The 27,350-nt window shown below is 42.5% G+C and overlaps 1 protein-coding gene across 2 annotated transcripts in view; it reads left to right on the top strand.

The window, feature by feature from the left end:
• RASGRF2 (Ras protein specific guanine nucleotide releasing factor 2) overlaps positions 1 to 27,350 on the top strand; it is a 268,468-nt gene that overhangs the window by 196,804 nt on the left and 44,314 nt on the right. For both annotated transcript variants that reach the window (XM_079145547.1, XM_079145546.1), the window contains exons 18-19: positions 7,160 to 7,266; positions 24,663 to 24,775. In XM_079145547.1, coding sequence (XP_079001673.1) covers positions 7,160 to 7,266; positions 24,663 to 24,775 — 220 coding nt within the window. The remainder of the gene's footprint in view (positions 1 to 7,159; positions 7,267 to 24,662; positions 24,776 to 27,350) is intronic.

The following is a 27,350-nucleotide window of genomic DNA, read 5'->3' as shown; positions in this document are numbered from 1 at the left end:
TCCTCTGACTAGACCCTACCACCTAAGTTTCCATTACCTGCAATAACCCATTAACTTATGAATCCAATGGATTAATCCATCTGATGAGGTTAGAGCCCTTATGATCCAATCACCTTCTCAAAGCCCCAATTCTGAAACTGCTACATAGGGGACCAAGCCTTCACTATGTAACCTTCTGGGGGACATTTAAGATCCAAACCATAATAGTCACCAGTTAGCAGCACAGTTTATATTTAAATTGATAAATTTAAATTCTGAAATAAATAGTGTTGAAGCAGTGCTCAATTTAGATGGAGACTTGCAAGAGGGAATCAGGCAAGTTGTGGAAAATTACTACTCTGATCACATAGCCTTAAAGACTGTGAACGAGGGGAGACAGGCATGTCTTATTGGAAGCATATTGGCATGGACTGTTATGTATGTGTATAGCAAGAATATATGGGTCAACTTTCCACAGGAGAGCATGTTGAAGGCCATTGTATTTACAGAGCACCCATAATCCCTTTTATAAAACATCTGTCAGCACTTGCTGCAGGTATACCCCTCAGATACAGTGTTCCTATATAGGGTAGGACATTTCCAAATTGTCATTTCTCCAAAGAGTTGAGAGCTTATTTCCCCTTGAGATTGGAGACCTCCATGTGTTGATCAAGCAATGAAAATGTCCTTCAGGAAGGAAATGAAGAGCTTGATGCCCATTTTAGCCACTGTTTCCGCATGTCCTTATAATAGGCATATTATCAGGTGTATTGTGCAGGCCCCTGGGCCAAGGGAATGGATGGATCAAGACAGTCACAGGTGGAGAAGTTATAGTATATGTTTTTTAATTGAATTCCAGGACTCATTTCTGTTTTGCAGGAGTTACTTAATCTTTAAAATGACTTTTATGTAGTAGCACTGTTCTCATTTCATGAGAGGAGAAATGGAGTCACAGAGAGGTTAGGTAATTTGTTCCAGACTGTGCTTTTGGCCTGTCCTCAGCCTCGTTGGGTGCCTACGTGTGAGGGGTGAGGTGGAAGGCGCATCTGTGGAGCTGTCCTTGACTGGTGCTCCTGCCTAACCTGCCTGTGGTTGGTTCTTTCACTCTGGCATCTTTACGACCAGATGTGAATTGTTCCTTGCAACCAGATGTTAATTGTCCCAGCCCTGCTGACTGACTGAGCATTGCTGAAGACCATTTCAGGGCTTGCTTATTTTCCAAGAGAAATTTTGAACCCTGCAAGTGATGGACGTCATGATCTCTAAATAGCAGAGAGATGTCCATGAACCTAGCTGTCATCTGAACAATAACAACAAAAGCATGAATAGCACATTTATTAGAGGCAGTGATGAGGAACATCCAAGCAGTGTTATCAAATTCCAACCTAAATGGCAATAGAGGTCAAGATTTGAATCTGTGAAAATATTGGAAATCTGATTAGGAAAAACCCTTTTCATGGTCTTTAAGCCTGTGATCTTAAATCATTTGGAGAACAGTGGAAAAGTTCCTCCTATTTGTTTGCCTGCCTTTCAAAGTAAACTCCCCTCTCCACGCACCCATGACACCCGCAGAAGGACCAGAGGAGCTAGATGCTTTTTCTAAAATGCATTTGAAAAAGCGCCCCTCTCTGAAGATGCTGTTCCCTCCTGACACTCCGTGGTCATTCCCATCCTTCTGCTCCTTCCCCACTCCCATCTCACCCAGTCTGTTCTCTTCTCACTGGTAAGCTGTCTTCACGTTTATTGGTGTGGGTGAGGGGGCCTCTGTCTCATCTACTTTTTCAGTGTTTCAAGAGCATTCAACTTGCCTCCTTCAGCAAAATGCTGGCTTCTTATCAGTCACAAGTTCTCCTTCACTTGAGGCCTCTGCTCTATTTCATCTGACTCACCTTGCAAGATGCTTTCTCCATTTACTACACTGTCTCCCAACCCTGTCACCTATTCTTTCTTTCTCTTTCTTTCTTTCTTTTTTCTTTTTCTTTCTTTTTTTCTTTCTTCCTTTCTTTCTCTTCTTTTAAGATATTCATGACAGTAGAGTGTTTGATGTGGAGTTACACTGGTTGTATATTCATGTATGAACATAGGAAAGTTATGGCTGATTCATTCTGCTGTCTTTCCTCTTTCTGTCCTCCCTCCCTTCCCCTCATTCCCCTTTGCCTAATCCAGTGAACTTCTGTTCTTCAACCCCTCACCCCTTTTATTGTGTGTGAGCATTCACATATTAGCTTTGCTTTTTTTGGACTTGGCTTATTTCCTTAGCATGAGAGTCTCCAGTTCCATCCATTTACCTGCAAATGCCAGAATTTCATTCTTCTTTATGGCCAAGTAATATTCCATTGGGTACGTATACCACATTTTCTTAATCCATTCATCTGTTGGAGGGCATCTAGATTGGTTCTGTAGCTTAGCTATTATGAATTGAGCTGCTCTAAACATTGATGTGGTTGTGTCACTGTTAGTATGCTGATTTTAAGTCCTTTGGGTAGAAACTGAGGAGTGGGATAAATGGGTCAAATGGCGGTTCTATTCCAAGTCTCAGGAGGAATCTCCACACTGTTTTCCAGAGTGGTTGCACCAATTTGCAGTCCCACCAACAATGTATGAGTGAACATGTTTTCACATTAGCAATAACATGTTCATTTTCATTGGTTGTTTTGAAGCCACCTTTTAATGGGTTACTGCCATTTCACAGTCGATCTAGGTGTGGTTTTCATGTTTGGGATTCATTGTGATTCCTGAACTTGAAGATCCATGTCTTTTATCAAGTCTTAGAAAACCTTTTACTATATTGTCTCTCTTTGTTTTTTTTTTTTTTTTTCTCTCTTCTTCTGATGACCTTACTACACTAAGTTGAAAATTCTGTTTCTTCCATATCTTTAATATAGAGGAAAAATATCTTTTTTATTTTCTATCTTTTTAGCTCTTTGTATTGTATTTGGGGTAATTTTCTCATATCTGTTTTTCAAATCGGTTTCCAGTTGACTATCTCTTTATTCATTTGGGTCTAATCTGTATTTACCTATTAAGTTTTGAATTTCAGTTATAAGATTTTCAAAAATAATTGAAAGAATGATTCTATTTCTACTTTCTTACTACCAATAATAGGAAAGAAGTTTTATGTTATTCTTATAAAAATCTTTTTAAGTATTTTTTAATCTTTTGTCATATTTTCAATTCCCACTTTTGTTTCTTTGGTCTTTGTCAACATCCTAACTTTGGGATGTTTAAACTAGAAACATTTAATAGTTCCAATATTTGAAATTCTTGGTGGTGGTAGAGGTGTTAGGTGGGAAGTAGGGGTTCCTGATCCCTGTGTCTGCTGATCCTTGCTCATGGTGATAGTTTTTGTGTTTTGGAATTTTGGATCTTGAGTTTTTCTTCTTCCTTGGTGGAAATCCAGTACAGGCTGGGATTGAGCATGTGTTTTTCCAGAGAGGTGTTGTGAGTACTATCGTAGGGGTCCCCAGGGTAATAGCTGGCCTGGGGACCTTCGTGTTAGCTTCTCATCTAGAAGGGTAAGTTGCACAGTAGTGACTCTATCTGAGATGTGGGGAGCCTTCAGTTATGAGCTCTCAGGGAGGCGTTTCCTCATCCTCACTGAAATCCAGGCGAGGCATATACATTGCTTTCTTTTGGGGTAGTGGTCGTATGGGACCACACCCAGGCCTTGCACATGCTGGGAAAGTGCCCTACACTGGGCCCCAGACAAGTTTCTTAATTGTCTCTTTTGCACATAAAATGATTTTTTCCTGGTCTCCTCTTTCACACAAAGGCACTCCTTTGAGAGTCCAGCTTTATGTAGGTGTCTTAGTTCTTACCCTGCCACTTACTCCTTATGAAGACCCTGGGTTTCTCCCCCGACCACGTGGATGTTATAGTTCACATCCCAAGCCACCACAACTGGTAAACTGCTTCCTGCCTCGGGGCGTTCCTGCCATTGTGGTTTCCAGATCACACTGTGTGTTTGACCTTGAAGAATTCCTTACTTTCTTGAGAACTCAGCTGTCCATTTAGAATGATACTTCTTATATTTTACTTGGAATTTTAAAGTTTTCAATAAAGAAAGATTTTTATTTAGAGATATCTATCCTGCCAAGAGTACATCATCACCCTTCTCTGCTAGAATTGAAAAGTTTGCTGGTGGGTGGAAAATGCCTGTCTACATTCAAAGAGGGGGTAGAGAGAGCCTGTGCCCTGTAGTAGTTTATAGACTTTTTCTATCTCACTCATAAGTTCTGAGGACTATTCTTGCAGTCATTCACTCAATCATTCTTACATTCATATCTCATTGAATAAATATTAACTTCTTATCATCCAGGCCTTTATTAATTCCTTTAGCAAATATATATTGTGTACAGCATCTACTACATACAGGCAGGTGCTCAGTTCAGCAAAAACATACCAAATCTCTTTCTTCATGGACGACACAGATATTGATTGGATAATCACATACATAAGTATAAAACTGCTAAATGCCAAAAATGTTAAAAAGCAAATGTGCATGACATTATGAGATACGTAACATCTCGGAAGGCTCATCTGAGGAAGTAAAAAAGAAGCAAGACTAAGTGGCTTGTGCTGAATAAAAATGGACTCAATAATTGTTTCAGGTACAGGACAGCAGTATGTGCAAAGGCTCTGTGGTCATGGAAGATTAAAATATAGGTGGGGAGAGATGGATGTGGAAATAGAAGAAAATAGTTCCAGAAAAGTCTGAGAGAAGCTAGGACCAAACCATGAAAGACCTTATGATCTGTATTAAGGACTTTTGTATTTATCATAAGACCCATCAAAAGGCCTTAAGCATTGGAATCCTTTGAAATCTATACTTGTAGTGGTTTTGAAGTACACATCCTTAAACACTGTCCTGTACTGCTTGTCAATATATGGATGCCCGGTAAAGTATTTGTATCCTCTACAAGCCAAAATATGGGCTCATCCATCTACAAATATTCAAAATGCCATTGGTTATATAATTGCTCTTGCCCTTTGAAAAGGTCTCTCTCTCCAGTGAGGAAAACAGATTTGAGGAGGCAAGAGTGAGATTGGAGACCAGCTGGGGTGCTATTGCAGTGGAACAGATGAGAGCTGCTGGTAGCACAACCCTGATTTTAGCTGTGTAATAGGAAGAAATGGGCAGATCTGAGACTCAACAGATAAAACTATTAGGAGGCCATGGGGAGATGAGAATAATTACAAAGTTCAGGCTTTCATAACTGGATGAATGGTGGTGTTTCCTTACCAGGATAATGAGGTTGAAGTTGGTGGAAGGGCCATGGATTTTCCTTGGGCCATGGAACACACGGAATTTGAGATGTGTTTGAAACATCCAAGAGGGAAAATATCAAGACGGATTGAATATAGAGGTCTGGAATTCAGAGGCAATCTGGGGATACGAATCTGTGAGCAATTTGCTTGTAGGTGATCATGTAAGTGGTGGACCTGGATGAGACCTGGCGAGATTAAAGATAACCCCTTGGATATGGGGACATGGAGGACTATTGATGTCTTTAATGGGGGCTGTCTTTGTGGTGAGATGGGATTAGGTGCTTGGAAGAACAGATAGAGGGAGGGAGAATCTCAGTGACTCTTACTGAGTATAGACAACTCTTTCAAGGAGTATTATTATTATTATTATTATTTGCAGTGTTGGGGATTGAACCCAGAGGTACTTAACCACTGAGCCACATCCCCAGCCCTTTTTAAATTTTTTTACTTTGAGACAAGGTCTCCCTAAGTTGTTGAGGCTGGCTTGAAATTCATGATTCTCCTGTCTCAACCTCCTGAGCTGCTAGGTTCACAGTTGTGCACCACTGAGCCCTGCAGAATATTAACTTTTAAAGGAAATGTATGACATAATTATGGTTGGAGGTCAGAATCTTTTAAAACAGGGAGTCAATGGGTAAGTATTAAAATGGAAAGGTGGCCAAGACAGAGACATAGGCTAGCACAGAGAGGATTCGGGCACCAGGCCAGGTCTAGGGAAGTAGGTCAGTGGTAGAGCACTTGCCTGGCATACGCGAGACACTGGGTTTAATCCACAACACCCCACACACTCACACACAAAGACAATGGACCAAATACCAAATTATATTAATAGCTACCATTTATTGAAGTCTTGCTCCTCTGCCATTCTAAATGTCTACCATGTATTAACAAACATAATCCTACAATTCCATAAGATAGGTACTTATTATCTCATGAGAGACTTGAGGAACTGGTCAGTAGAGAAATTATATGATTTGTTATGTTGGGAGAATAGTGATTGGAACCCAGGAAGTCTGGCTTTTTAAAAGAGACTATATTATTCATTGACAAATAATAATTGTATATATTATACATTTATGGGGTTTGATTTATGTTTATATTGTGGAATGATTGAATCAAAGTAACAAATCCATCACCTCACACACTTAAAACATTTTTGAAATCTGCACTCTTAGTAATTTTGAAATACGTGTTCTTTTTTTTTTTTTTGTGGGGGGGGTTTACTGGGGATTGAGCCACATCTCCAACCCTATTTTGTATTTTATTTAGAGACAGGGTCTCACTGAGTTGTTTAGGGCCTCACTGAGTTGCTTACGGCCTCGCTAAGTTGCTGAGGCTGGCTTTGAACTTGTGATCCTCCTGCCTCAGCCTCCCGAGCAGCTGGGATTACAGGAGTGCACCACTGTGCCCAGTGAAATACATGTTCTTAAAACACTGTGCCATACTGCTTGTTAATATATGGCTGCATAACCAAGAATTTGCATCATCTACAAGCCAAGATATGGATTTATCCATCTACAAATATTCAAAATGTTATTGGTTATGTAATTGCTTTGGGGCAAAAGTATAAATTAATGCTGGCTCAAATACTCTGTTAAAATTCCCTCTTGGCTTTGTGGTATAGAACAAGACAGGCATAAATGCAAGTGGCATTAGAGCAGCATTAGCTTTCATCAGTGGCCTTTAATAAATGCACACACATTATTCATGTAATTGCGCCTGTGACCGCGCAGTGGTGGCCGTGCTGCTGAGAGTATAATAGGGGAGCAGAATTCATGAGTCTGAAGCCACTCGTACCTTTCTGCCAGGATGAACCATTTTTTTTATTAACCAATGTCCTAAAATAAGTGACCTTCTCCAGGTCCCTGGGGATTGGCTTTTAACTACAACATGTGCTTCTCTTCCTCCTAAGGGTTTAACAACACAGAGAGAACCTGTGACAAAGAGTTTATCATTCGGAGATCGGCCACCAACAGGGTCCTAAACGTCCTCCGTCACTGGGTCTCAAAGCATGCACAGGTAATTCTGGAGCTTTGGTGATTACTCTCAAGGATTTTATGCTTAAATTAACTTTTTAAGTCATTACACATGTAAAGCATCTCTTGATTCTTGGCAGTTAGAGTTTGAAACCTTGAAATTAGAATGAGAAGATACGGGGTAGACACATGGAAGGAAGCAGACGCATCTTTTGCCAACATCTACTGTTCCACATCTATGATTCAGGGTGAAACAGGGCTCCCCTCTTCCCTCATCTTCCAGGCCCTATGCCCCATCTATGGCCAGGAGCACCCTTCCCAGGGTCTCCTCTGTAAGTGGAGTTGTGCTGTAGTGCCCACCCACTTGCTCCCAGAGGTGAGCATCACAGTGCCTGGAGGTAATCTGCAGGTACTCCTTGAAGTAGATAATGCCTAGGTGCCTGAGAGGCTCTGGTGTCTGGTCAGAGATTTCCCAGCCTGATTCAAGAGATTTTTGCCTCATTTCCTTTGGTGTTTTGGTTCTTAGTACTCTGCTTTTAAATTGCCACATTGACAGGGCACCCACTTGTCTCTTTTATATTTGCAGTGCAGGTGTGTAGAATTTATACCCCTTTTTGCAAAATAAACCCAGGCCCCACTTTACCTCTTTGGCTTGAGGCATGCATAGTGCTTGCCTCACTGACAACATGGGGCAGGCCCTCCTGGACACAGGGCTGGCTGACAAACTGCAATGACAGTGTGGGTGAGAGAGGACAGGGCCCTGCACGACTCAGTCCTGACCTGTGGAATGTAGCAACTAAGTCAGCTAATGAGAATCACACCTTGTAAGGGAAAGAGGGATGCAGTACATGGGTCTGGGTCTGTATTCTATTCTCAGAGGCCTTCGGGGGTCTGTTGCATGGTCCTTGGTAATGACAGTCCATTCAGGAGGCTCATTCTGTGATCCAAGCTCCTAAAATCCCTGTGGTAACAGAACTTACTGAGAAAAGTGGAATTGGGGCCTCACCAACAGTAAGTTGATAAAAAGTCTTTAAAATAGAGCGGAGCATGGTGGCACACTTCTGTAATCCCAGTGGCTCGGGAGGCTGAGGCAGGAGGATTATGAATTCAAAGCCAACCTCAACAATTTAGCAAGACCCTGTCCCTAAACAAAATGTAAAAAAGCTGGAATGTGGCTTAGCAGTTGAGTGCCCCTGGGATCAATCCTTTGTGACAAAGTTCTAAGACTCATCCTTAGCTCATTGAAAATATGTAGCTGTTCTCCATAATCCTAGGGAGTCCTTTGTAAATCCATGTTCCCTTGGGCAGGTAAATCACTATAGTGAGGGTCCTGGCCTGTCTGACTGTCATTCCATTCCTTGATGTTTTTTTGACTTAGCACCTTGACATCTAAATTCCTGGGACCCCCAGTGACTTCTGGGATGCCAAGTAGCTTCGATAGACAAGGCCGAATAGGTTCTATTCAGCTTGGCCCATGGCAAATTCATGCCAAGACTCACCTGGTCACCGGTGGAGGTCAGAGTCTGGATGTACCTATCCTCAGCTCCCCTCCTCTCTTCAGATCTTTTCTCAAGAATTCTCTAGACTTGCTGCCCTTTTCTCAGTCCTCAGTGTCTTCTTGATCTAATTACTTCAAGCAGGAATCCCTCACAATTCACATGTAACTCTTAGACTGGCTATAAAAGAACCACCGAGCAAATGACACCGTGCTGGGACTATTTTATTTCTGGTAAGAAGAATTCACAGATGGGGAGAGATGTATGTGCTGATCCCGTCCCTTATAATAAGAGTTTTTCAGGAAGCTTTTGTCATCTGATGTGAAGTTCTGGAATGTTTGTGGCCAAAGTGACTTTAGCTGTGCTCATGCATGGACGAGCTCTTCTGCCTCGGGTTCCAGGGGCCACACTGGGATGCCAGCCCTCTGACTCTCAGGTCGTGGGCGTGTGTGAATGGTATTGTGTCAGTGTTCTGACACAACCATTGAATAAAACATAGACCCTGGCTCTCCAGCTGACTGAGGCAGCTGGGGGTACGCTCACTGAGAGTTCGTTTGTCTTAGTACCTTCCTTCATGAGAATGAGGGACTTTATCTATAGTTAGTTCCCGTGACCCAGATGTCATCATGTGCATGTCCTTGTCACCTTCTTATCCCACAAATTCTCAATCATTCTTCCTGTCTAAGTACATGACAACATGCAGGGGACTTCTGTTGCAATCAGCTTATTGGCAATTCCATTTTTCATTGACTTGAGAGCCCAAGTTTCCTTCCTCCCCTTTACTGGGTCATTTCTGGCTGCCTGGTAGTTACTGGGCCTCCAAAGTGGGCAGTTGAAGCAAATCAAGGCAGGCTGTTGGTACTGGCTTTGTGAAGGCAAGCTGCTCTTAGATCATGGTTCAGAAGGCTACATGGCGTGCCTACCTCCTCTGTCTATGGACGACACCTGAGCCATTTCAGTTCAGGGGAGATATGAGCATGGGCCCTGACCTCACAGACCCCAAGCAAGCTCACCATCATGGTCCCACATGCCTTGTCTGGATGCACAGGAGCAGCATCCTGCAGTCAGGGGTTTCTATGTTCTTACTGCAACTCTGCCTCCCTCTCCCTTGTGGACCCTGAGCTGGTGGTCTCCTGGCCTCTCTGGGTGTGAGTTTCCTCTTCTGAAAATGAGAACAGCCATCCCTGCTTCACCTCCCTTAGGGGTCTGATGAAAATTAAGACAGTGCTGAATTAAGCATAAAGTGCAGTGTAGATGTGTCTGATTAGTCCCTTCCATTTAAGGACAGGAAAGACGCACCTTTCGTCTCCCTGCTACTAGCCTGTGAGCATACCTCACAGACATGCTTCTCTCATTCATCATTATGTATACTTTCTCCTCCTTCTGCCAGCTGGGCATATGGCAGATGCCTGGTAAATAGTTGTCAAATGGAGTTTACTTTTTAATGCTGCTCTTGTTCGTTCTCTCCAGGAGGTCATTCTCTAGCCTTTGTTAAGATTCCAATGTTAGTCAAGTCAGAGACTATAACCACAAATGGACCTGGAAGCCGGGCTAAGCATAGACATCCTTAATAGAAGAAATATTTTCATGAGACACACACACTTCTCCAGCTCTTTCTCCTGGGATGCCTTGTGTGGCAGTTGCACAATTTCCAACTCTCTGCAGGTGTTAGAGCCACAGAGCTTTTAATCAGATGTTCCTGGGATTGCTTTTGTCTCCTCTGGACAGACAGATGGGTGAGGGGCCTCCAGGTAGGCTACAGTCACTCAGACCCATGCTTGTGTGGCACAGGTCTTACATGTGCAGTCTGTAGCGATTTTTGTGTTGTTGAGTTGTCTCATTGATCAGCCATTCTGAAGAGATGCTCTGTCCACCTACTTGAGGGATTTTATAGGTCATGGAATGACTCTGTAGAAGCCTGTAGCTTTTTCAGCAGGTTGCAATTGGCTTCCTTTGACTCTGGGTCCTGTCTGAATGACAAGTGGCCAGGATAGAAGCAGTCACATGTTTTGTTTATCATGGACGTGGGAGAATGCTTTAAAAGCATGAGATCAAGCTGGGCACAGTGGTACATGCCAGTAATCCCAGCACCTGAGGAGGCTGAGGCAGGAGGATCGCAAGTTCAAAGCCACCCTCAGCAAAACTGAGGTGCTAAGCAACTCAGTGAGACCCTGTCTCTAAATAAAATACAAAAATAAGGCTGGGGATGTGGCTCAGTGATCAAGTGCCCGTAAGTTCAATCCCTGGTATCAAAAAAAAAAAAAAAAAAAAAAAAAAGCGTGAGATCAGATAAGAATGACCCACTTATATAAAATTCTCTTTTCCAAAGGAATTTATGGAGGAAAACTTGCTAGTCCCTTTTATTTATTCTCACTTCCCTCATCCACTAATAAGAGCTGAACACCTCTAATAAGCACTGAGAACTGGGTAGCGTGTGAGTGAGCAAGGTCCATGTGGTCTCTGACCTTACCAAGCTTGCAGTTAGGAGAAAGATGGCTGCTTTCACCATTACACTTACTGTAATTACATGTGTGACAGGTTGTTACATCTAATTCTTCTGATTGTCTCAGACTTGCTGGCAGGGACCAAAGTTCAGAAGGAAGTGCAATAGGTGGCAAAAGCCAGTATGTTCTTAAGGGCATTGCTGGGCCACCTCAGCAGAACAAGTGATGACCTCTTGAATTGAATTCAGCTAGCAGTTGTGATTGCCCACCTGTAAGACAGACGCAGTCAGAGAGGGTGATTTCCAGAGAGAGTTGTCTGTGTCAGTTCCCTCCCACCATGGGGAAGGGGAGGAGATACTTCTTTCTCACATGAAGCTACAGGAGAGACACTTCAAGGAAATCACCCAACCAGCCTGTCTGGTAAAAATGTGAGAAGGGTTTGCTGGCCAAAGAGTAGAGCAGTGATTGGCCAGGGGCCACTGCGGAACACTGTGAACCAGGTGGACCTGTGGGAATTGGGAACGAAGGGTCCTGTTTCTTGCCAAGAGGACAACCCCATGAAGAAGGTCTGGGGAAAGTGGGCCCCTGACAGCCCAGGGCTTGGGGGAGTTAAAAGTGACTCACAGGAGAATCGACCTTGCCTGGTCAGGGGAGCTGACCTGACATCCTCAGCAGAGAGGCCTCCAAAAATCCCACCAAAGTGCCCCACAAGAGGCAGAGCAGCCACTGACCTTCTGCCACATCCAGAAGGAGCCCAGGCTAGGTTCCACCTGCATCATTATGTCAGACTTGGGTCTTTCCTTTGGGTCTGAACCGAGGTGTCCAAAGTCTTGGAAAGCAAGTGGAAGAGGAGGTGGAGGGAGCAGAAGGGGCTTCCCATGCAGCCTCCAGGCTTGAAATAGGACAGGCCAGGGCAGGAGCACCCATCTTATTTGAAATGAATCAACGTTTTGATTAACATACCAAACTGCACACTTTGTTGAAGTAAGACTGTTCTTGTAACTGAAAGGTCCTGGAAGACTTTAACACCTGCCCAGACCTAAGCAGGATGGGAAAGGATGACCAACACAGCAGTTTAATGGGACTGGCAAGAAATAGTAATGCCACTTGATGTTTTCATTATTGTTTATGATACGTTAAGTGTAGATTGCCTTGGGAGCACAATTTCACAAACCGTATCAAAATAGCTCAGCTATTGTATTTCTAACTCGAGTTCTTTTATATTCATTTTATGGCAAACACAAAGATAGGTATTTAGCTGATAATAGAGAGTTCTTGAATATGTATTTTAGTTTACATGTTTCCTGCATTTTTATTGAGATATCACTTACTTCCTATAAAGGCACTAAGCTGAAGTGTGTAGCTCAGTGCCCTGTGAACTTACCCATATGGCTACCACCCAGCTCAAGGTGTGGGTCATTTCTAGCACCCAAGAGGGACCCTCCCAGAAAATGCCTCTCTTCCTGAACATTGCCCAGTTTTCTAATCATTTTAGTTTTGTGTCACTGACATTATATACCTTCACATGTTCAGGATAAACTCTATCTGCCAGATCATGTTCATTTCCCCGTTTCTTCTTTTATCTTTAACATCGCTTCTGATTATATATATCCCTTTCCCATTAAAAGAAGTTTGAGATATATTTTATCCTATCAACCCACTCACAGAGTACCTATCAGTCTTTTGCTAAACTATATATTCTTCAACACTTCCTGACCACAATTAACACATGAGCATAGACTGAGGGATAAGACAGGATTTAGCAACTCCTGTCTGTAGTCACTCATGACAGCTGAAGTGGGAGCTTCTATATCTTCAAAAACCACAGTGGAGGGTGAACTCAGTCTGCTTCTGTCTGGTAGCAAGGACCTCAGAGCTGGAGGGAGCTTGGGAATCCACTGTCAAAGCAGTGGTTGTGGAATTGGGGGGCGGTGCACAAGAATCCCTGCACTGGCATTTATTGATCGTGTGGCTGAGCAAACTACCTAGCTCCTCCAGGCCTCCATTTCTTCTTCTATAAAAATGAGGATAATACCACTTATTCTTTCAAGCAACTGGGAGGATTACATGAGGTGCGGTGTACAGAGTAACTAGTACAGATGGAAGCTCAAGGTGTTGCAGGTGGTGCTCTTGAAGACAGCCTTGTGAAGGTGCTGCCTAGTCCAAACCCAGACCTTCAGGCAGGCAAAATGTTGTCCCCGCTCCATCTAAGCAGTGACTCAGTTAAGTCTTGGAGGGCTTCTGAAAGTGGACCCCGCCCAGTTGGATGTTTTGAGATGGTGGAGATGGTCTTTATCTATAGTGTCCAGTACAGTAGCCTCCAGGCACGTCGGGCTAACTGATTTCTTAAAAGCATCATAGGTGAAGAACTGAAATTTTAATGCTATTTAATTTAAAGTTACGTATGACTAATGGTCACAGTATTAACTGCCAGTTCTAAATCCCTCAGAAATCCCGTAGGAAAACAGATCCAGCCCCCAGAACTAAATTCCTTGCATTCTCCTGCAGTGCCTGGTCCCTCTGGCAGCAGACAGATGCAGTGGGCTCCAGGGAAACTCCATTACCCTACAAGAGAGGGCACCTTTGGGAAAGGAGGAGCACCTCCACTTAATGTTGGGGTTATACATCTCAAAAGAGAGGATGGCTCTTTCCCAGAAGAGAAGGAACTAGTGAGCAGCCTTATTCCCATGGTTGGGCTTGGAGTTGGCAGCCCCAGGCCAGTGGAAAGGCAGGAACATGCCTGGTGGACTGAGAGGTGGGACAGTGGGTGCCCGTGCCATGGCCTATACTTAGCGTGTTCAAGGATCTCAGGGATCTGAAGGGCCAAAGTGTGAGTTTACGCAGTTGCCCTCTTTTGTTTCTTATTTTGACAGTTGCCAGGAGCTTCTTTTTATTTCCTGGCATGGCTTAGTTAAACACAGAATTCAGTGTCACATTAGAGCACAGAGTTCAGATGTCTCCTTTGTTTCAGATCTGAAACAGAGGTTGTACCAGGGCAAGCGCAGCACAAGGTTCTTGGTGTGGGTGGGAGAATGAAATGGGTAAGAAACAAGGAGCTCCTGAACAGGCAGTTCCTGTCACCCCCACTGCCTGCTCTTGGCCAGCTGCCAGCTCTCTCCTGTCCTCAGGCTCAGTTCCCTCCTGCACTTGCCCCTCTTCTGCCCACCTGCCAAGGGTACTTTTCCATCCTCACACCCTGCCCAGTTCCAGATCCTGAGCAGTGACTCTTCTCTTCCTCTTGCAAGGAAGCCCAGTGTATGGGTGCCTCACCTTTGAGCTCTTTGCAGGACAAAGAATGCTTCTCTGCTGTGTGTGAGCATCTCCTGAGACGTTCAGGACTTTACAGTCCCCCTCCCCAAGTCTTCACCACTGCTGGAAAGCAGGAGTTTCCAAGGGAGATGTGTCACTCTAGACAAGAGGAAGAACCACTGGATTCTATAGAATAATCTATGAGCCAGCCAAGGTTTGATGTTGTTTTAGTTATGATATGTGGGTTTTGGTCTCTCATAGGTGACTTGTTTATTTGTTTGTTTGTTTATGTATATCTGTCTGTCTGTATGTATGTATTTATTTAGTACTGGGGAGCGAATGGAGTGGTGCTCTACCACTGAGCCACATCCCCAGCCCTTTTTATTTTATTTATTTATTTATTTATTTATTTATTTATTTATTTATTTTTGAGATAGGGTCTAAGTTGCCCAGGCTGGCCTTGAACTTGCCGTTTTTTTTTTGTTTTTTTTTTTTTTTCCCCTCAGCCTCCTGAGTAGCTGGGATTACAGGTGCACACCACCATACCTGGCTTTATAAACGGCTTGAGAACCCAATTCTTCACTTAGAAGGCTTCCTTTCTGAGGATGCATTCTAAATGACAGACTCCCAATTTTTAAAAATGGAACACACATTGTATTACTTACTCTGTGTCATGCACTGCTACAGGCAGTTTTCAAATGGTGAGCCACTCACTCCTGACCAGAGGTGTACCCAAAGTACCGTGAGGCTCCTGGGCTGTTCTCAGTCAGTGGCAGTGATGAGCATGCTGGGAACAAGAAGATAAAATCTGGTCTGAACATGAGATGCTGGCAGCTGTGAAATATTTGTTTTAATGAAAAATTAGTTGCCTACCATTTTAATCTTGCAAATGGTCTTATGCAGTCTCTGAGGGAAGAAGGTAAATATTGTCATGATCCTGGTTTTGCAGATGGGGAAACTGAGACTCAGAGAGACTTAGTGGTTTCCCTGAATAATGTAGACAGCCAAGGGCAGAGCTGGGTTTCTCTCCTGTGCTACCTGGCTGTACAATTTGTGCTCATAGCCTCTAATCAATTGCACAGCCTCTCCGTTTTGCCAGCCAACTCTTGGGGTACAGAGAGCTCAAGACATAAAGTGTAAAAATCCATTTCTGATTCAGAATAGTGAGAATATCACATGTTAACACTGCCAACGTAGTCCCACTGTTTCTAAATCTTTCCTTAAAATGTTACTTTCATTCCTGAATATATTTTGTGTTGCTTCAACACAGGATTTGTATCTGCTAACTGCTGGCATGGGGCAGAGCACTTACTGTGTCCCTTCTGATAACTGCCATAGCTCCTCTCAGCTCAGATGGTGCCAGCAGACTCAGGAGTAAGCCAGGTGGTATAGCTAGAACTGTCCATGGTAAAGGTCAGGACCCCTGCTCTTTCTGCGGCCTCGAAACCCCAGACACCCAACCCTGCAGGTGGATTAGAGGGATCCCAAAGTACCAGGAGGCTCCCCTCAGCCAATGGGAACAAGATAAAATTTAGTTTGAACATGAGATGCTGGCAACTATGAAATATTTATTTTTTAGTGAAAAATTAGTAGTCTACACTTTAATCTTGCAAATGGTCTTCTGCAGTCTCTGAATCAGAAAATGATCAATGGCTATGCCCTTTTCATGTTGATCTCACCCTTATTAATCAGTGCTCATCCATTCTGGTTGTCTTCAGCACTTCCTGTCGACCTTTGTGTATCTCAGCTAAGAGATCCCAGATACTCACCAGGTACAAACCAGTGTTTGTTTACAAACTTAGGTTTGCCACTGCGGCAGCCAAAATGATGGAGGATGCTCTGCCTGATTAAGTGGGTCAGCAACTTCCATTCCTCTGGCCTCATAGGCTGATACCTGCCTTCAGCACTGCAGCTCCTGGTCCTGCGTGGTGTTCTCCCCGTGTCTGCCCTCTCCTGCTCCCCTCCCAGCAGATGCCTTGGGCATCGCATTTCCTTCAAGTTCTTCAAAGATTCCCAGGTCAAAAAAAGGACTCTATGGGAAAGATATCTGGAACCCTGAGTAGGACTCTGCATTCCAATGTCAGCTTGTAAAATTGGTAAAATTGGGAATCTTATGCACAACTGAATTATTCATTAGAGTGGAATTATAAAAATGTATGAAATTATTATCTGATAAGTATAAATTTTCTTTTTCATAATCCTGAAGATGAATTTTCATTGTGTCTTTTTCTGTGGTCCAGACAATCAACCAACCAAGAAAGAAAATCCTAGTTCCTTTAACTAATTACCAAAGTTTTTTCTTATCTTTTATACATTTCTGTTGTTACTCCATCAATTCCCCTTAAGCTTTCCAAGCTGTTCTTATTACTTGGTGACACATTTACAACAGGACTTCTTAAGCATTTAAGAAGCCAGGGTTTTCGATGGAATTTATTTTCAGTTTCTGTTAGTTGCCAAGAAAGAAATTTTGTTTCCCCTGTAGAACTAGTGGGATTCTAGAACGTTTTGCGGATAGAACCTGTTGACAGAGAGATGGTGGAGAGGTTCCACGTGGAACTGATGTGTTTCCACGGGCCTCACCCTCTGTAGGAGTGCTCTGATGCATCCTGCCTGGACCATACCCATGGCACACAGCCAGGTCCTAGTCAGAGGGACAATGGCGAGACCCTGCACCATGATATCACACCATCTTCGCCATCTCGGTGGCCTGGGTGGGTGCTCACTGCTTCAGAGCTGCTCTAGATGCCAAGAGCCAGCTTCACACTGGAGAGACAGCTCGTTGGCTCAGGTCCCCCAGTTCTGCCTCACCCGCTGCCCTTCTCTTTGTGCTCCTGTCCTCCCCTCTCTGCCCGCAGAGGTTCCCAGCTTGTAGTTCCCAGTCTCTGCATAAAGTCTGTCCTGGGATTAATGTCAAAGTGCTATTTCTACCACATTCCTATGTCTGAGCGCATCTCCTCCAGAGAAAGGGATGATGTATATTTGCTTACCAGCTCTCTACATACTTTCCCCCTTGACAGACCACTTTCCAATACTTTCTGAAGGCTTTTATTGGAGTTAAACACAAAGATAATTTTATTGACAGGTGGCATTAAGGAAATTTTAAACATCAGGATTAAAAAACTGGCCCTTCCAGACTTTTCTTCCTTCCTTCAGTCTTTTGTCATTGTCTTGAAAGTTATGAACCATATACCTTAACGACCTGGCTATCAACCTAATGGAGAATGCAGCCTCTGGAAAAATCATTCTTCCCTGATACATGCTTTTTAATCTGGCTGATTTCATTTTGGGGTTTAAAGAGGTAAACTTGGGCACGCTCTGAATTCAGGGTTGTGGGGCACTATTTCAAAATTCTTACAAGCACAGCTGTTCAGGAATAGAGGCTGGATTTTAGTGAGTAAGTCAAATGCAGTCATTCATCAGAAGATGATTAAATAAATGGTTTTCTGGATGGCATTTTCCTTCCTGCTGAACTGGTAGTGTTCAGTCATTCGCCTCTTCCCAGTTATTTTTGTTTTAACATATCTTCCATATTTTGCATAGTGCCTTCTCCTACAGCCTCCCACTCCACATCTGCTAATTTCTGAAACTACCAGCTTAAGAATTAGGTAGCTCATCTCAAAGTCAAGCCCCCCCCCGATGGACTTTTGCCCATTTGGTCAATAAGTATTACCAGGAACAAGATACTGCTCTTACCAAATTGGGGGGTTAATAGTATCTGGAGCTTAACACCTGCAAGTTCTAGATGATTGTCAGGTGTACATTTCCTACATATTCAGTTTCTCATTGTAGTTTCAAAATCATGATGAGTAATTAATGACTAGTAAGTGTTGAACATATACTGAAAAGCTGAAAATCACTGCAGTATTGCTCTGCAGGGCTTAGTTCCAAGCTTACTGCCCTTCCTTATGTTTTTCACTTGGATGTTCTTTTTCGTAGTGTGAGCTAGAAGGCCTGGGTGATATTTTTGTGGTCAGATAATGGAAGAGAGACACTGGAATACCTGCCCTTTTACTTTTCTAGTGAGAGCCCCTGGTGCAGAGTTACTGTTGCCCAGAAGGTGATGAGGATGCTCCAGGCCAGAGGTGACAGGGGTTGGACAAGGTGAGCAGTGCCCCACAGGGTCTCTCATCTCAGATTTTAGCCAGCACAATCTCCCCCAGAAATGAGTTTCAATATTATAGTTCTAGACTAAGGTTCCTCTTCTCAAAACCGTTGAAAACCACTCTGGTTTAGAGGTTTGTGATCTCTAGTTCATTAAAATGAGGAATCCAGAGGTGCATCTCCCAGAACTCTCAAGGTTAATTTGCATATATCCTGAGATAATCCCTTAGCATCTTTGCCATAGCTTCCTAATTTACGAGATGGCCTGAATCTAACTTAAATCTACTTTGCAATTTAATTCTTCATCTTGTGTTGTCAAAGAAGACAGAAAACAATAGAATGCTTTTCATTTTCTTGAAAGTCATGTTAAACCCAGTCTCTTATTTTCAAAGCTACATATCCTGAGCTTCTTCTTTATGAACCTTTTGTTCCAGGCTCTAAAATTATTTGGGTGGATTTATTCCACTCTGTCCTATTTCCTCTTTGCTTTCAAAATCTCAGCCACTGTAAGGAATATACTGTTCTGATTACAGTGAGAAAATTGCTCTCATAATTCTCTATCTTCCAACTGTGTTTATTGAATCAGATTTTCCCAATGTCCTAGAGTTACCCTGGCTATATGCAGTATATCCAAATCATTACCCTACTCTCCTGAAAAATATGGATATAATTTCAAGAATACCTAAGCCATCAAAAAGGATTAGTTTTAAGTGCATGAGAATCTGAGTTATTGCATCACAAATTACTATTCCGTTGTAGGATCAAGTCTTCCTAATGTAAACTAGTTTGTTCAGACTGGAAACTAAGTCTGAAGATTCCTGGGTACTGTGAGAAACAGTTAAAATAGTTGACAATGCAGTCAGTATTGGACATTTTGGCCCACTGTTCCCCACACCTGCTATACTAGCAGTGCACTGATAGCCACTTTGTTTCTAGAAGGGTCTTGGGGTGCAGCAGTTAAAAACTCAGGCTTGGGCCCAGGATGTCTGTGTCCAAATCCTGGACATGCCACTTGCCACTTGTGTGACTTTGGAAAATACACTTAGACTCTATACCTGGACTTTCCCATATTTAAAATGGAAATAATATGGTTACTATGTTGCAGAATTGTTAGTTAGGGTCAGTGAGATAACATGGTGAAATACTGCCTAGATCAGGGCCATCTCTTAGTTACGATTGTATTACCTCAGGAGTTACTCACCAACCTGCAGGCAAACCCAGGACTTTCCTAATCATTTGGTAGTAGCTACAACTGACATCAGCATCTTTCTCTGGAGGAGTCTGACATTATCAGCTGACAACTTGCTCCTAAGCATGTGCTGGGTTTCAGCTTCCTTCTTGACAGTTTTGTCCTGGTCTCTACTGGAGTTGTGGCCTCTTTGCAAGTGGTTCCCAGAGAAAGTTTCCAGGCCCCGCCCTCCCCTAAGATTCCCAAGGGCATCTGTACTGCTATATGTCCCCTACTGTTAGATGTGTCCCCTCAAGCCTGTTCCCCGGGTTTCCATGATTAATGTTTCCTTCATCTTCCCTTCCACTTGGACTTGTTCTGCCTCTCCCCCAGAGCCTTATCTATTGACTTAGTAATTGTCGTTGAAAGAATGAGAGCTATCCTATTCTTTTTAGGGTTGGAAATGTAGACCGCTGACATTTCCTGGGCTCTCCACCTTTGAAAACAGGGCCCTTTCTTTTTTTCTAATCCTATTTCCTCACCATTGTTTCATGAATTAGGAAATAAAAACAAAATTAAATTGTTGCTGTGATAAGTTCAGCGACTACCTGGGGGTTCTTGGGTGCCTCAGGTTCGCTCACCTGGTGCATAAAGTTTTGTGGGACACCCTTGTGCAGGCCGATTTCCTGCTGCACTCTGCTGGCTGCGCACCCAGCCTGCTGCATCAGGACTCAGGTACCAAGGCGCCCGCGTGCACTGCCGGCCCGATAGCGCCACCTTGTGGGCATCGACGCTGCCTCTGGAAAGGCGTTCTGCCATTCTCACACAGGCTCTGGGAAACGTAGCCAAAAATTACATTCTGGATAATTATGAAATGGCTGTCAGCCAGTCTTCTTATGAATAATTTATCTCTGAATTTAAATAGGGCAAGTATCTTTTCCTGATTCAGATTTTTTATTGAGAAGCAATTACTATATTTTTAAGAGGGGCTTTGGAATGACTGATTCTGTATTTTTCATGTATTCATGAAAAAGAATAATTATACATTCTGTGTAGTACATCAGAGGATTGAGCTCCACCCTGCCCCAAGGGTTTTTAAAAATTTTTTTGCATGATTTTTTTTTCATAATAAACAGTCAGTATAGAGTCTTACTAGTCAGAATTGGTCCCTGGACCTAAGCACTCACACCACCTGGAAGCTTGTTAAAAACACAGAATCTCAGTCCCTGCTCCAAACCTGCTGCATCAGAATCTGCACTTTAGCCAGATCCCCCAGCGATTCCTGCACACATGACAGTTTGGAAAGCACAGGTGATAGGAGTCAGACGGAAGACCTCCCAGCATGGCTATATCCCTACATATCTAATCTCATCCCCTGCAGTCACATCTTGGCTCATTGCAATGGATCCTGTTAAGGGAGATGGTGAGCTCATGGCTCCTGTGTGGTTTGCCTCTGGTTCTGCTGAGGAAGAACTGAAAACATATGGGAGGTTACTTTGTACATTGCAAAAAACTAAAAATGTAAGGGAAATCAGAAGAGAAAATTCTCATATTTCATTCTCAACTATCAAAGAATTGGCTTTATTCAACTGTATCAGCAGCAGAACTGTAATCTGTTCATCATGCTTCAGATAGTATCTCTGCTGATTTCACTAACTCTTTCAAAGGTCCCTCTCAGGCCAGTCTTCCCAGAGCTCAGAATAATAAAATCACAATCTGCCTTCCTTAACAAGACCTTTCACACTTTGACACACATGCCAACTTGGGGCCCCAGAAGCGTTCCTCCTGTGGATCCCAGTGTGGGGCACAGCAGGTGCTCAATGATGCTTGTTGATGAAACCACTAATTAGCCCTCAGCAAGGCCTGAACAGTAGCCTGATGTCCTTCACACTAATCGTGCCGTTTATGATAATCAGATTATTTGCATCATTAGAGACTTGACATAGCTACATGAGGACTCAGTTGTCTCACTAATATATATCAAATATTCATTAAGGAAATAGACTCCTGATGGCTGAGAAATACTTTGGTAGCACATACAGGGTGAAGTACGTGAGATCCTTCACTGTTTACAAGCACCATTTCCTTTACTGTAAAATGAAAGAGGGGCTGGAACAAAGAAGAAAACAGCAGCAAAATACTACCTTCTTCTCCTTTCATGCATTTAAAAAAAATTAATAGCAAGAAGCTTTGAACAGGGCTGGGGTTGTGGCTTAGTGGTAGAGTCTTGCTTAGTATGTGTGAGGCACTGGGTTTGATTCTCAGCATCACATATAAATAAATAAAGGTCCATTTACAACAACAAAAAAATTTTAGAAGAAGTTGTTTAATAATAAATAGGTGAAATTTTAGGAAAATGTGTTTTTTAAAATCCTAGGATTGTTAAGAGATAGTAACATTTGTATTGACCATGTGCCCAAGTGTCTCTTACTCTCCCCAATATAATATTTTTTGTCAAACAGTGAAAGTGATTTTTTTTTTTTTTTTTTTTTTGGTACCAAGAATTGAACCCAGGGGTACCTAACCACTGAGCCACATCCTCAAGGCCTTTTTATCATTTTATTTTAAGATATGGTTTCACTGAGCTGCTTAGGGCATCACTAGGTTGCTGAGACTGGCTTTCAACTTGTGATCCTCCTGCCTCAGCCTCCCAAGTCTGAGGTTATAGGCATGTGCCTCAACACCCAGCATGAAAGTCAAATATTGAGAATAAAATTACACAGTTTTCCATCAAACTAAGATGCAAAAATACTTAATTCAAATTAGGTTAGACTCTTGCATTGTCTACAATTGTGAAATCATGGACATTTTGCCCCTAATTACTGAGTGTAGTAAAATTATGCGGTTTTAAAAAATCGAATTCATTGCGATTAGCAATGTTCTCTCCAACCTTTTAAAAGAATTCAGAATGTCAGTGCCTCAAAATTACTTTTCTTAACATTAAAATGTAATTATAATAACTTGTAATAAGTCAATATAATGTAATTTTATACTAAAAATGTTATAATAATTATAACAAACTTTAGATGATGGAAAATAGACAGTCATACCTATTCATATGAAGACAGTGGTCTCTCAGAGTATGAACCTGAGATGCAGGACTCTGCAGAACTTGGTTCATCTCTGAACACTTCACAGTCCCAATGTGATACCTAGAGATGCTTTGAAAGAATATGTTTTAATACAACTCTACTTTTTTATTTTTTCCCTAACATTTTTACCTTGAAAAATTTCAAACCAAGAGAAAAATTGCCTGAATAAAACAAAGTACCTGAAAGGCATCCAGAATTACTAGTCACTGACATGTTTACCTCTATTCTCCTTCTCCATCCCACCTCTCCCAGTCCACATGAACAAGTCAGTACTTTTACAAAGCTAACATCAAAATGATCAAATCCAGGAAACTTGGCCATTGGTACAACTAGTGAAGTCCCAATTCAATTTTGTCCGTTGTCACAGTCCTGCCTTTGGTATTATTTCCACCTTGACCCCAAGTCTAACTCAGGTTCACCTGTTGCATTTAACCATTGAACTGTTGATGTCATTTAAAGTGGAATGCTTCCTTAGTTTTGCTTCATCTTTCAAGATGTTAACATTTTTAAAAAATATAGTCAGTGCTTGCTCACAATTAGAATGAGATTATGCATTTTTGGTAGAAATACTAAGGAAGCGATGTATTACATCGGTAGGCACTTGATGTCCGTCTGTTCCATCATTGGGATTGGTAACATTGATCCCTTGGTTTATCCCTTTGTAATTAATAAGTGGTCTCTGGGGAGTTCTCGAGATTGTCATTTCTGTTCCCCAGTGCATTTATCCAGCCATTTTAACATCCATTCACCATCCTTGCCAGAATCAGTTATTACTGTTTTGGTTGAAATGGTATTTTATTCCTTTGCATTTATTAGTTGGAATTGTACTATAAAGAATAGTTTTACCTTCTACCCCCTTTATCTATGTATGTATACATATGTCTATTTGTCATCTATTTATCCATTTATTTATCTTTGTGAGCTTCAGTAAGGGCTTGCAGGTTTCTTAAGATTCACTTGGTTATCATCATTCTCATTATTTACTTTGATGCTCATATTGTTGAAACTCTGCCTTTGGGTGCCCCTTCCATCTTGCTCCCCATCAACTTGTGAGTATCATTTAATCATTCTTTAGCCTTTAGCTTATCTAGATGGATATAGACATAGATAACAGGTATTGATAGCCTTAGTATATCTTCATTCAGTTATCATCCAAACGACAGATTTAATTCTTGCAATAAATTTTTCTTTCTTTCCTTCCCTCCTTCCTTCCCTCTTTCTCTGAGTTATGGCTGTCTTAATTGTTAATCTTACTCTTGGTCCAAGGGAAAACTGGGCAATTAAATCGGCCATTACAATGTGTGATGGTAGATTAAAAGTGACTGATGTGTTCCATAGGAGCACAAAGGAAAAGCTCCCAACCCCACTGGGTTATTTAAGGAAGACTCCAGGGAGAATGTGTATCACCTCCAAGGCCTGAAAGAGGAACCACAATCCATGTGGAGTGTGTTCCAGACTAGGGAAGCACATATCTTTCTGAGGAAGGGAGGGAATTTTTAAAGTCTAGGACAATGAGTGAGTGCATGTGTGTGTGTTACGTTTGGGGATGTGCTGGAGACCGTAGGTAGAGACAGGGCCAGAGGAGTTGGTTGGGATCTTGTAAGCTTTTTAAAGACCCTGCCCAATTGCTGTCCCAAGAGCTGTGGTTCTTGGCCTCAGCTGCATGTTTGCATCCCCTGGGGAGCCTGTCAGAAATACCAGCAAAGGACCCCATCCCAAACCACTTCAGCTGGGATCTTTGGGGGTGGGTAGGGATGAGGGACTCTAGGGTCCCTACATCTTAACCTTCATACCTAGATTCTAGAGAACTTATCATGAGGAATGTGCCAAACACCACAGCACTAAACCCTTTAAAACCGAAATTTAAAAAGATTCATTTTATTTTATAGGATTTTGAACTCAACAACGAACTAAAGATGAATGTCCTAAATTTGCTAGAAGAAGTCTTACGAGACCCAGACCTTCTTCCCCAGGAAAGGAAAGCCACAGCCAATATCCTGAGGTAAAGGCAATTGCAGGTGCCGATTGAAGTACATTGGCTGATTTGTGCTATGTTCATAGAAAATAAGATTCTACCAAACCAGAAGCATAAATCTTAGAATCCTGGGGGCAGCGGGGATTGTATCTTTACTTGTAAAGTATTATCTATTACCTTCTCCTTCTTGGGGGCAAGTCGGGGTCTGCTGTCTCAGGGAGACTGTGGGTGGGCGGCGTAACTGTGTGGAGTGCAGTCGCTCTTCCTTGTGTGGGCAGATGGTTCACTGTAGACCCAAACCTGAAAGGAAGGAAGGCTTGAGGATCCGCATTTGTGAGTCCAGAAGGTGTTGCAGAGAGAGAGACGTCTGTGGATTCTAATGGTTTGGTGTTAGCACCCGCTTGTGGGTGGGGTGGTGGTGGCTCTGTGGGATTCTTGGGCACCTGGGTTGTGGATGTAGAGTAGATACATGTTTTCTTTCAGCTTATTCCACTGGTCCTAGGACAGATTTGATGCTACCTTCTTGGCTTAGGATTTCCATGTCAGGTGGGTTGTATAGCTGTGTGAGGTTGTGTAGTGCATGAGCCCACATGTCTATGTGATCATAGGACTTTGTGTGTCCATAGTTGTTACACCCAGAGTCCAAGGGGCTAACAAGCTTTCTAATGACTTCTTGAGTGGGTGGCCTTATGCAGACATTTCAGTTACAGCTTCCCAGACACTCTTCACTATGTCTCCCATCCTTGCTTGAGAGTGGGAAGCCTGCCATCTATCTTCTAGGACCTGCTATATACCTTTACCATTCTAATTTATAGGTCCTTCTCTACTTACAATCTCTGGAAATGGTTCTTTCTCTCTTCCAAGTGTGGTTACATTGTCTTTTTATTTTTAAAAACATGTTATCCAGAGAGCTGGTGTGTGGCGTAGAGCCCCTCTTAGCTCAGTCCATCATGTTTTTGCAAGTCCCTCCCTGATGTGGCAATGCCAGATATTGGTTCATGATGTGTTTGCATCTGGCCTCTAAGTTATTCGTAGTCCCCATTATCTGAAGATTCCAGAGCCAGATAGGGGATGTTATGAGTTGAATTGTGCCTCCCCACCATAAAAAAATAATAATAATAAGTTGAATTCCTAATCTCTGGTACCTCAGAATGTGCTTTGTATGGTGATAAGACCTCTGCAGAAGTAATCAGCTAATTTGAAGTCATAGAGGAGTAGTGCAGGTCCCTAATCTACTGTGACTGTTATCCTTATAAGAAGACCACCATGGAAGAGTGAGACACAGGGAGAGCAACACATATAGATGGAGGCTAGGGTGGAACTGTGCAGCTGCAGACTGAAGATTGCTGGAGACCACCCGAAGCCTGGGCGAGGCAAGGAAGGACAGACCCCACTACGGGTTTAAGAGGCGCAGGACCTCGCACTCAGGCCCCTCTCCAGAACTGTGAGATGAGGCTGTACAAGCCTGTCATTTTAAGCCAACCACTTGTGGTAGTTTGTTAGGGAAACCCTAGAAAACACGAAGGGCTTTCCTTACTTTTCCCATGTTATAAGAACATCCAAGTAGGTTTAGGGATTCAATTACTGAGTCTGTGTTCAGATTTTAAAATTATACACATGTATCTAGGTAAAGCCTGCTCTCTGAGGGCAAGTGATTATGTCTGGAGTGATTGCTCTTCGTTTTGTCTTTATGTTAACAATTGGTTATGCTCTTTGTATTTAAAAATATTTTGGAACTACCTTCTGGAAGTTTATGCTTCTAGGGTCATTTGACTAAATAGCTATCAGGGAAATGAAGGTGTTTGGACTGGGCAAAACTGTCAGATTGCCAACATGAGGCATTCCTGTGCTCAGTACCTCAAGACACTGCTGCCACATGCCAGGCATTACTATTTCATCCTAAATGTTCTCTCTATTCCAAGAGACAACCTCAGAAACCAGTGAACTGGGTTAGTACTTGAGGTGAATCCTATTTACTATCCCAGGTTATTATTATTCATCAATCCTAGGATGTACTAGTTCTCTTTGTTGAATAACAAACTGAGAACTAAAAGTATAAGGCCAGGGAGAATAGACATTTTAGCAGATGTACAGACTGGGAGTACAACCCTGAGCAGAGCCTGATGCTGACTTTTACAGGATCTCGCAGTGTTAAATCTTGGCTTAGGAACTGAGAGCTGTCATGTTTCTTAACCAATCTGAACCTTGATTTCCTCATTTATAAAACAGGGCTAGTAGTACCTACCTCATTGGGTTGCTATGAAGACTATATGATGTAAAGAGGTTAGTTCATATTACAGCTATTATTATTTGTTATTATTATTAGAAGCACTGAGAGCTCTTGGGAGAAACACTTTTTGTCATCAAAGTGGGATGACTCTAGTGAAATCTGGCTAGATCTTAGACTCAGCTTTCCTTAGGCCTCAACACCTTGTTTACACAAAGAGAGTATGGACCCATATCAGGACAAAGGAACCTTCATCTTGACTCTGTTTTATACTACCTTTATTTCCATCATTGAAGAAGGGATTTTTCATGCATAGAACTTGGATAATCCCATTTCCTTCTGAATTTATTGGTATTTATTTTAAATGCACAATTA

The sequence above is a fragment of the Sciurus vulgaris genome (assembly GCF_902686455.1).
Source record: "Sciurus vulgaris genome assembly, chromosome: 6".
In the NCBI taxonomy this organism is placed as follows: domain Eukaryota; kingdom Metazoa; phylum Chordata; class Mammalia; order Rodentia; family Sciuridae; genus Sciurus; species Sciurus vulgaris.
The sequence above is the reverse complement of the archived record's forward strand: the minus strand, read 5'-3'. Positions and strand labels throughout refer to the sequence as shown.